Source organism: Gopherus flavomarginatus, chromosome 1 (genome assembly GCF_025201925.1).
Source record: "Gopherus flavomarginatus isolate rGopFla2 chromosome 1, rGopFla2.mat.asm, whole genome shotgun sequence".
NCBI classification, from domain to species: domain Eukaryota; kingdom Metazoa; phylum Chordata; order Testudines; family Testudinidae; genus Gopherus; species Gopherus flavomarginatus.
The window spans coordinates 307,909,182-307,920,518 of record NC_066617.1 but is presented as its reverse complement, the minus strand read 5'-3'; the positions used below and the strand labels follow the sequence as shown (position 1 = coordinate 307,920,518).

The following is an 11,337-nucleotide window of genomic DNA, read 5'->3' as shown; positions in this document are numbered from 1 at the left end:
GCGTCAGCAGGTTCAGCCAATCACGGCTCCTGCTGGCCGCGGTTCGCTGCTCCAGGCCAATAGGGGCAGTGGGAAGCAGCGTGGGCTGAGGGATGTGCTGGCTGCCGCTTCCTGCCACCGCCATTGGCCTGAGAAGGCGAACCGCGGCTAGTGGGAGCCACGATCGGTCGAATCTGTGGATGCAGCAGGTAACCAAACCGGCAAGGCCCACCAGGTTGCTTACCCTGGCCGGCCACATGCCAAAAGTTGTTGATCCCTGATCTAGTGTATACATATTAATGTTCTATAACAATGATCCAAGCCTACAAACACACACACTGTACTCAGATGAGTAAATCCAATTATTTCAGTGGAGTTACACACTTCAGTAAAACTACTTTTGTGCATAAGTGTTTGCAAGATCAAATCCTAAACCATTTTAAGGCAAGGGAGATTAAGGGCTAGATCTTCAACTGGTGTAAATCAGCATGGCTCCACTGGTTTCAATAGAACTATCTTGATTTACATCAGCTAAGGATCTGGCTATAGGCCACTGAGATGGCACAGATTCCACAAACACTAAGTTACCACCAGATTCTACCATTCTTGATCTTGTTGAGTAGCATCTTCATCCACCAGTGGTGCTATTGAAATCAATGGGACTAAATGTGGAGTAAGGTGCCACTCAACAAAAGTAAAGGGTAATTCTGGAAGTATAACAAATTCTCATTAAGGTATAATTCTTTATAGAAATGGATTTTATTTACCTGTAGAGGGCTGTAATCTTTGAAGGATGAAATCCACAAGCAGACCCCTCAAACACAATACAAAACCTTTATTAGTGTATTTATTGGTGACACTGATTACAGAAACCAAATGGAATTAAATAACATTAAACTTGAAATTGACCACAGACTCAAAAAATACAGGTCACAATTGGCAAGGCAAACTTCTCAATACACTGGGTTGCTTAGGTTATTATTACACTGTGAAGGAGGAATTTCCCTTATTTGATTTTAAATAATTCAGGATATTATTATTTTGTGTCTTTCAGACAATTCCTTTGGCAACAATTTCAATTTGTTTATCTTTTATTATATAAAAATATAACGAATTTTCCTTATATACAAACATTACATTACACAATATACAGGTTAAAAACACTACAAAAATAGCAGGCCATAGGTGAACTAAAAGCAAAAGAACAGGGTAGGGGAAGAATTAAATACTGCACATTTCATAAAAATTACATTAACTACATACAGTTTTTTGTTTGCAAATACCAAACAGTATCGATGTGATTGGAAATCTTTCCCAACAACTTCATTTTTAAGGCACGTCTTGCATATTTATATGTACAACACTGAATCTGGTCAATAACTTAAGGGCTCTTGAGAGTGACCTAGAAGTGTTCGTGTATGTGTGTGCTCGGATGGGGAGCATGTAGCATTAAGCCTTCTCACCAGTGTCAGTCTGGGGTGCTAGGTATCTAGTCGAGGGGGCTTGGTATAGGGGCATCCCCATCTCCTGAAGTTCTGGAAGCCTCCCAGAGCGAGGAGGGGAGAGCAATGTGATTGTCCTGTCAAAGTCTCTGTGTAATACTTTCTCGTAGACACTCTGCAGTCCCACTGTCTTGGGCAGCTGGGCCTGGTAGTAGTTGTCCCTGCGAAGGGGGTCCCTGGGCAAGGAGGTGCTTTTGCAGAAGGTGGACAGCTGAGCTGAGGGATGAGGAGATGAGTGAGGGTTGGATCGGCCACAGGATGGGCTCCAGCAGCGGTCTGAATGGCCCAGGATTTTACATTCAGCAGTACAAGCCCATAATCCTAAAAATACAAATAAAAACCTTAGACCTGTAATCGCTGGAGAAACAGCCACATAATTCTGAGTTCAGCAGAGAGTTATTGCCCAGATCATCAAAAGCTTAGAATGATGGGATGGGGGAGGTGGAGGAACAATACTTCAGGACACTGCTGCAAAGCACACTCTGCTAGCTATCATTATTCCATTTAGCTAGCAAGCCCTAACTCACAATGAATGTCAGCAGGAAGAGCTTTTTGAAAATGAATTTTATAATAGGCTAGCTGCTTCTAATTTGCACTATGTTCTCAACATGCAGGTAGATACTTAAGTTGCATGCTGTGAAAATGCTGGCAGGGCTACACCTGCAGTGAGTGCTGCTTTGGAAAGATGCAAATAGTGTGACTGCTATAAAACTGGTCCAGTAAGCTCAGTGTACCTTAGATAGATGGATAGATCCTTTTACTCCTGGGCTAATTTTTATTTTCATTGCAGCCGGTCTGGGCTGTGAAATTGACTGAACCCTTACCATTCTGCATGTGAGTGATGAGATCCTTCTTCAGGGCATCCCCGCTGATGTCAGAGTCGCTGTCATTAAAGTCGCTGTCACCTTTGCCACTGTCTTTGCCACTGAACTTTTCCGCTTCTCGGGCTGATATGGTATTGAAAGAATGACCCTTCCAGATGGCTACAGGTGGGGTGGATTCTTTGCTATAATTAGGAGCAGAGGCATAGGGCTGGAGGGGATCGGGAGTGTGGGAGAAATAAACATATGTCAACATCACAACCGTATCAAGATTCCCCTCTTCCAAACCACCCCATACCTCCTTCCAGTCCCTCAAGCTAAAGCACTAACGAGTGCAGTGGGATCTTACCTCCCCGTTAGTTGCCCTAAGTCGTTTCTGACCCTCGTAGAGACAGGCATTCACAGTGCTGGTCTCAGAAGAGGAGACTTCTTCTGCAGGTGGAGAAGGGGCTGGGCTGGTGAAAGAAGCTTTGCTGGGAAAGGATCGCGCTTCAAATGCATTCCCTCTGGGGCTGCTATCCTCCTGGATCCCCTTCTCTAGGTGGGAGATGTCGATCCGCTCCGTCAGGGGCCCACTGTTCTTCATGTCGGTCTCCTTCTTGCGCTTGTTGCAGGTGGTTGCAATGGTGATGATGGCCACTAGCAGCAGGGTGCAGCTTCCAGCTAGGATGATGATAACAATCAGGGGAATGTCCCACTCCAAAGCCTTCTCCTCCCAGGTGCTTGGCTTGGCGACCTCATGGTTGCTGGAGGGTGCCGTGGCAGTCACCAGGAAGTTGATTGTGGCTGTGGTGACAAGGGGGGGCCTGCCATTGTCAGTCACAGTGAGGATGACTTTGAACACCTGCCCCAGCTCTTTGGACAGGTCCCCCCTGAGCACGATCTCACCTGTCTTCTTGTTGATGGCGAAGAGCTCTGGCTGCTGCTGCGGCTCCGCCACGAAGGAGAAGGTGAGCTCTGCATTGACCCCATCGTCCGCGTCTCTGGCTTTGATCTGAGCCACCAGGGAATCAGGGGGTGCCTTGCTGGAGACCCCGATCTCCATGGAGCCGTTGGCGAGCACGGGGTGGGTGATGACCGGGGCGTTGTCATTCTGGTCCACCACCCTCACCTTGATCAGGGCGCTGCTGGACAGCTGAGGGGAGCCCCCGTCGCTGGCCTGGATCCTCAGCTCCAGCTGCTTGAGGATCTCATAGTTGAATGTCCTGAGGGCGTAGATGGCCCCAGTGGCCGGATCCACAGAGACGTAGGTGGAGATGGGGGCGCCCAGGACCTGTGTCTCCAGCAGCCTGTAAAGCACCTTCCCGTTGCGGCCCAGGTCGGGGTCCCGGGCCACCACGGTGGCGAGGTAGGCGCCCGGCGGGTTGTTCTCCAGCACCGCCACCTCGTAGACGGGCTTGGAGAAGAGCGGCGCGTTGTCGTTCTCGTCGCTCACGCGCACCGTGCACTGCCGGATGGTCTTGCAGGGCGGCGAGCCCAGGTCCTCGGCCACCAGGGTCAGGTTGTACTCGGGGATGCGCTCGCGGTCCAGCGGCGCGGCGGTGACGAGCACGTAGCTGTCGGCGTAGGCGCGCTGCAGCGCGAAGTGCTCGTGCCCGTAGAGGGCGCAGCGCACCTGCCCGTTGGGGCCCGAGTCCCTGTCCGAGGTGCTGACCAGCGCCACGAAGCTGTCGCGCGCCGCCGCCTCGCTGACGTAGGCCACCCCGGCGCCGGCGGGGGCGCCGCTCAGGGGGCTGATGCTGATGCCCGGCGCGTTGTCGTTCACGTCGGCCAGGCGCACGATGACTTTGCACGTGGCCGCCAGGGGGCTGGCGCCCCGGTCCTGCGCCTGCACGTCCAGCTCGTAGGTCCGCTGCCGCTCGTAATCCACCGGCCCCTCCAGCGTCAGGCGGCCCGAGAGCGGGTCCAGCCGGAAGAGCTGCCGCGCCTCGGCCGGCACCTGGCTGCCGAAGCCGTAGACGATCTCCCCGTTGGGCCCCTCGTCGGGATCGGCCGCGTCCAGGTCCAGCAGCAGGGAGCCCCGCGGCGCGTCCTCGCCCAGCTCCACCGTGACCGAGCCCTGCGGGAAGGCCGGGCTGTTGTCGTTGGCGTCCAGCACCCGGACGCTCACGGTGGCCGTGCCCGCGCGGGCCGGGCTGCCGCCGTCCTGGGCCACCAGCTCCAGGGTGTAGGCGGCCTGGGTCTCGCGGTCCAGCTCGTGCAGCAGCACCAGCTCGGCGCTTTTCCCGCCGTCCGCCCGCGGCTGCGCCTCGATGCCGAAGTGGCTGTTGCGCGAGAGCCGGAAGCTCTGGATGGAGTTGGAGCCCACGTCCGGGTCCAGGGCGATCTCCAGCGGCAGGCGGGTGCCGGGCGCGGCGCTCTCGGACACCTCGAGCGGGATGTGCGCCTGGGGGAAGCGCGGCGCGTTGTCGTTGATGTCCCGCACCTCCAGCTCCACGTGCACCAGCCGGTACTGCTCCTGCCAGAAGCTCACCACGTCGAAAGCCAGGACGCACTGGAGGGACTGGCCGCACAGCCGCTCCCGGTCGATCCCTTCCTCGCCGATGCTCAGCTGCCCGTCGCCCTCCCGCACCCGGACCAGCGAGCTGTTGCTGAACTGCTCCATCAGCCGGAAACTTATCTCTCCGGGCGCTTTCACGTGCATCTCTTCTGCCAAAGTGCCGATGACTGTGCCTGGCGCGTCCTCCTCATAAGTGCGGTATCTCACCGTCTTGCAGAGGGTGACTGAGAGCAGCCAGCAGAGGTAGACGAGGCGCGGCGGAGAGGCGAGGCTGCGCCCGTCCCTAGCAAGACCCATGTCACCTGCACTGAATTGCTAACCTGAAAGGGGCTGAGGATTTGGAGAAACGGTTGTCTGTTAGGGAGTGAGTCTGCCCCTAAAGCAGGAGGAGATGGGAGGGTAACTCTCCTGCTCCCAGGTGCAGATCATGCATGTATGCTCTGCTCTGCAAGGCAAATGAGCCGATTGCTTATAGCTGCCCTAACCCGAGAGGTGCCAGCGATGCCTGTGCGCTAGGCTCAGTTTCTCCAGCTTCTAAACCAGACTGCGTCTCCTGGGGGGCCTTTAATAGACGCGGATATGCAAATTTTTCGGAGCCGAACAGCCAATGGCAGGCGCTCTTTTCACACTGCTCTCTTGAATGCCTCCCAGAAAATCCATTTAATGTGGAAAAGGCTTAGGGAGGAAAACAAGAAAGGAAAATTAGGGAATCTCTTCTTTGTTTTCTTTAACTCTTTTTTTTTGAAGGCGAGCTGCAAATGAGTTGGCACAGGGAGCGTGGAGTAAAATGCGCGGAGTGTTTTGTTAATTGTACCACTACAGCACCCTGCTGTTGAACAGGTGCCTAGTGTGCAAATATCTGCTCTTCTGAGCTAGTCACTTAAAAACGCAGAGAAATAGCTTGTTTGGGCTGTGTGTGCGTGAATGTGTTTATTATGTGTGTCTGCCTATGATTATCGCTTAATAAAGTGCTGCGCAATGCATATATAGTGGAGGTTGATTTTCTTTCCCTTGATTTCTGTATTGATCATCATAACAAGCCCCTAAACGAGATTGAAGGATTAACTGAAAATTGATTTTATTCAAATTTGTCCACATAATTGTGCTTTACTCGTGTGAGATCCTGTGATCAGACCTGTAATTTGCCTTTCAGAAGATATTCCTAGGATGCTTTAGTATGCATATCACTGCCCAAGTGGCTTTCTTAAGCCTTGGGCACTAGCAGGAAAAAAAAGAAGTTCCAAATAGGATTTAGCATAAGCTTGAGGAGATTTGGAAAGGTTTCAAAGATCAGACTGTATCAAAGGCTTATGAGGCTCTCGTTAGCTGTAGCAATATAATAGCATGGCAGGCTATCCCATTGGAGGCACCAATGTCTGTATTATTTCACTATGACAAGCTAAAGGGAAAGAAAGTTGAACAGTTTCCACAGAGGAGTTGGGCTAAGTTGAATATAATGAGCAAACGCCACATGTATCCATTATGTCCCTCTATTCATTCCCAATCACTGCCATAACTCTTTGACTAAACGATGATGGGCGCTGAATTACACACAATGCCCAGCTCATATTAAAATACATTTAAGATCTATCCCTCCTGATGCCCTGTTACGGCTATTTAGAGGATTTTCTTTTTGTCCTAATAGGGCCTCTCTGGGAAGCAACACTAGTCTCGTTCCAGAAGAACAAAATAACAGCATGAGGTTGAAACCTGGCACGAACCTTGGGGAACTAAACCATCTGCCTAGAAAAGTATGAAGACGTAGCAGTGAGTCACCAAGTTTTACTAGTCCTGCAGTCCGAGGGGATACTGAGACAGCGCATGCAACGTGCATTCATTTGGGTCCCCCCGTTGCCCCCCACCTTCATGTTAGGTCTAAGCACTGTGCGGAGATAGCGGGCTAAGAGAACGCGTACCTGATCTTGGTCCTGGTGAACGAGACCATTCAAGTAACGTCAGTGGGAGAAGAGAACATTGTATCAATAGTCTCTCCTGAGGCACCGACCCTTAAATGGACTCCACGTTTTAGGTCACATTCTGAAACAGAAATCCACATTGCAATCGGTACACTGTGATTTTGTGTACCGCCATGGGGAAAGAAAAAGCCACGAAGCACTTTACGTTGAACTGTGTGCTGTTTTGATGTGTAAACTATGTATAGAAGATATCCGCTCGGATCAGCACTTCAAGCGGTTACCATGCTAGTACGAAAAAGCAAAATCAGGCTGCAGGACTTGGGGAGAGGCATGCTCCGAGCTTCCTGCAATGTGCAAGAAAGAGAGCCCTTACTAGAGTGTATCTATACATGTCAAGCCGTCTACGGACACCAGGCTGCGTCAGTTAATGCTGCCCAGAAGCGCTCTGCCGCCGGGTGCTCTTCTCCTTTCTTTGTATCCAGTCGCTGTGTATTTCAGGAATGAAAAAAAGCAATTGCCTTAGCAGCTGCAGCAGGCGTTGTGTATGGGCAATACAAAGCATCTACCTCAACAGCACATGGGTCTCGTGGCATCCTCTCTAGTAACCTTCCCCTCACGCGGATTGCAATAGTTCTTCCCCTTTGCCCGCGTCCCACACATATAGATCCCCTACGCCCGCCTGACTAGACTGTCCGGTTCTAGTAGCTGGAGTCCTCCCTAATCCCTCTGTCACCAGAGGCTTCCTCCTTGGGGCTGATCATGCCTTAATGGGACCCCTGCAGGACAAGGAACTTGTCACTGGCCAGTACTTACATGTACATCTGTATACAGCCCTAGTCACAACAGGCGTCCTATGAGCTTTTAAGGGCTGGTTACTAATGCAGCCAAAGCTGCCTTGTATTAGTACTTTACAGTGAATAGAAACATCTGTCCATTTGTTCCAGCTGTGCGCATGAGCCACTCCCTGGGCCCGATCGGCTCCCTCCTGAAGTCAATGGAAAGACTCCCATTGATTTCAAGGGAAGTTGGATCGGGCTTCATGTGAGCCACAAAGGCCCTCTCCTGACATCCAGATCTGATCGCCAAGTTAAATTACCAGTTTGCCTTAATACTTCCGACTTCTCATTGTCCACAGCCTTTGCATAACCTCAACCGAGGACACAAAGCACCCCGTCGGAGCAAAAAAGACCAGAGGGAAATTGAACAAAGTTGGCTTATTTTTAAGGGAATTGAAGACAATGGTCCAAAATCTGTCCCCGCTTGTCCGGATTCTGATTTCAATTACACAGTTACCAATCCGGAATAATTACTGGGCAGCTTCTGATATATCTGGTGTAAATCCGGAGTAAAGTCTTTGAAATCAATAGGGCTTCCGAGGTGTAAATGAGAGGGTAGTTTGCCCCCATATCTGACAATCACATTGATCCGGAAACCGGGGTATGCTTGGGCAATGAATGGCATTTGCTTTAGTCTCATATCTGGTCGTAGGGGCAGTAGTCCTAATTCTTAGTGGCACAAACTACCAAAGAAATCGCTACGGCACGGATCATTCAGGCATGTGACTCAAAGCTGTGGCTAACCGACAGACCTAAAACGAGTGGAGGCAATGCGAGGAAGGCGCTTTGTGGCCTTTCAGCAGCAGGGCGTGCCAAAGCGTCCCAAAGCCCAGCTTCCTAATTACTGCCGAGGAGCTGTGTTAAGAGTAATTACCCCGAGTGGTGTGATGGCACGCGAGTGAAGTGAGCTCGGGTGCCTGCGGATTGCCAGCATTCTCCAGCCTGGCGGGCAGCAGCCAGATTATGGAAATAGGATTTAAAACAGCGCATCAGCGCTTCACTCAAATCCCCTCTGAGGGGCGGGGGGGAAATCCGCGCAGCGCTGATCTGGTCCAACAAAAGCGCCCCAAATCGCCTTGTTATCATACCAAAAGGCTTTGGCTGTCTCAAAGGAGCCCCTTTCTCTTTATCTTAGCAACTTAGCAGACAACTGTCTCGCGATCATGAGAACAAATATGGCCACAATGGTTGGCATTTTCTCGGAATGCAAATGTGGTGGGCTCAGAAAAGCTGGATTTCTCTGACTCTGCCTAATACCAGCATTGTGAAACTCGCGTGCAGACAGCAAGATTGACATGGCCGTCACGTGATGGATTAGATCTATAGGAAAGTTTTCAAAGAGTTTACAATGGGTGGCTCAGCTTGATCTGATATCTCCCACAGTTTAGAGGGAAAGAGAAGCAGGATATATTCTCATATGTAATAGGATTATCTTTTCCATTTCAAGTTCTATACAGCATGTAATTTATTTTTAATTAGGATTAACTCTGCCAGGAAAGGAAACTAGACTTCGCTGAGAAGGCAGCGCTATCTAAGAGAAGGGGAGGCATTCTTATTCTTTACAAATAAATCAATAGGTCAATAAAATAGGACCATGTTTTGCCTCCCACGCACTTCACAAGAGAAATGATGGAAAGAAGTGTATATTAAATGCATAATCAAGAATAAATCAGAAGAGGCTTTGAGAGGCGTTATTTTTATGTCTAATACAAAATTCGATCTTTTTTCAGAGAGTCCCAATGGGGTGTTTGTTCCACTTGACCCTTTAGAAGTAGCGCGAGGCAGAATATCCTTTCTTTCTGTATGTCTTTCTGTCTGTTCCTACCAGTTTTGATTTTGGGCAGTATATATCAATCACTCTATTGTATAAACCTTCCCAGAAAACGTAATGTATCGTAGTTTGGAGATAATCCATTCACAAGGCTCTAAAAAACTGTAGAAGAATTCTTTGTACAGCTAAAAAATTAAACATATGGAAACTCTGTATTTAAAAACCCATCTCTGAAATATTAGTTAAACAGCCCAGCTCGGTTGATTGATTCACGTGGGGACATATGTTCTTGCAAATTGTTCGTATTGTTACTAATAGAGATTCTCACACCGCATAATTTCTTTGAAGCAGACAACTGGAGGTTTTTCCATAGCTGTGCAAGATATTAATAATATACTGGCTTTCTTGCATAAAGTCATTATTGTGGAGTCGCAGAGCACTCTAGAAGCAGGCATTTCTTCAACTCCGATGGCTGGAGCTTTCTGCTTCCAAACCCTCCCCGATCTACTTTTGATATGGAAATAAAGCCTGCTGTGTGTGGTGGTTTCTATGCCACAACACTTTAGGACCTGGAATCCGCCCAGTGCAAACTGAAGTCTGGTGTTAGAAATTTCTCCGAAGAGAAAGTGAAAACATTTTTATACCATTAATTTCGTGTCACCAACAATCAAGCTGGATTGATGGCCAGTAAATTGCCCAGTGACAGTCTGCGGTTAAATATCTATGTGTCTAGCTATCGGTAGATCTAGTCAAAGAGAAAGCTATTCGGGTCGGGTTGGTCCGTGAAACCCTCATTTCCTGTTCACACCATTACCCTGTTTCTCACAGATACCTGATCTAGAAACTGAGGAAGAAACTCAGGTCTTAAATAACCCCGTTTTTGATCCAGTCCCGCTAAATAAACGTTTGTTTGTCGCAAAACCATGGGCTTTGGCGCTGAAAAAAGGAGAGGACTACTGGGATTGGTTGAACTAACCACCCTACTTTACCTGTCCTATTAATAACGCAAAAGCGCTTTCCTCACCCTGGTTTGATGTGAAAATCACAAGCTCACGCTACCTGGTTTATCGGTGACATAAACCTCTAAGCGAAAGACACACTGGTCATGGTCAGTTTCCTAGAGCATGCGCGGGCTTTGTGCCGGCGGCTTGGCTCACAGAGCACTAGAAACTAAGGGACCTGCCCCACATCTCCCCGAAGGCTCATAGCGCACAGGGGGGGGCGAGGGTGTCCACATGGGGGCAGGCTGCCGACGGCTTAGGACAGTTTCGGATCACAGAAAGAAACTCCCGCGAGAATCCTGCGTGTACAATTTTAGTTTCCACCGCAGAAAGGTGCGCTTGGAAAGAAGGTAAATCTCCATTGGACTCCGGCCCCCACAATCGCTAGTATCCAGGCTGTAATTCTCGTTTTCCAGCGGATTTGAGTAGATTCACTCCCACACCTTTTCAACCCTATGATGATCCCGATGGAGGGGAAATGGGCTAGTTTGTCAGAGGGGAATATTGTGACCCGTGCGCCATTGACAAAGTCTGCTTTGAGCTAACCAGACCCCGTGGCTTCACTGGGAACGCTGTGCCGCCAGCGTGAAGGCAGATTGGGACTCCGTGTGGGGTTTAGACCACGGAGTCTTTCCGTAACTGCAGGCAACACGAAAACAATGCATTGCTGCCATGCCCTGAAAGAATTGGTCTAATTTCTATAGAAAGGGCTCAGAGCAGAACCATCTGACTTCAACTGCGAGCTGGCTGAAGGGCGTGGGTAGGGAACACAGGAACACATGGCTTTATATACCCCCGAGCTGCGCACACATTTCCCAACAGAGCTCAGAAAGCAACCCCAACCCGGATTCCGTAGTCTGGGGAGGAATGGAATGACCTCTCCTTCTATTGAAATGCTGCTTTCATCTCCACGGGTCCCTCTTCCCTTGGCAGCTTCATGGAGAGTTCTGATCTGCCTTCAGTGGTCTCCAAAAACAAAAGAATTCCTTATGCTCCGCGGACTAAACAGTC

At 49.8% G+C, this 11,337-nt stretch overlaps 1 protein-coding gene across 1 annotated transcript; it reads right to left on the bottom strand.

Moving 5' to 3' along the window:
- Positions 1 to 895: 895 nt before the first annotated feature.
- On the bottom strand, positions 896 to 5,779 carry LOC127048241 (protocadherin-8-like). Its single transcript, XM_050947855.1, has 3 exons — positions 2,652 to 5,779; positions 2,306 to 2,513; positions 896 to 1,802 (listed from the first exon to the last, which is right to left on the bottom strand). The coding sequence occupies exons 1-3, from the start codon at positions 5,097 to 5,099 to the stop codon at positions 1,429 to 1,431; spliced, it is 3,030 nt and encodes a 1,009-aa protein (XP_050803812.1). The 5' UTR covers positions 5,100 to 5,779; the 3' UTR covers positions 896 to 1,428.
- Positions 5,780 to 11,337: the final 5,558 nt, after the last annotated feature.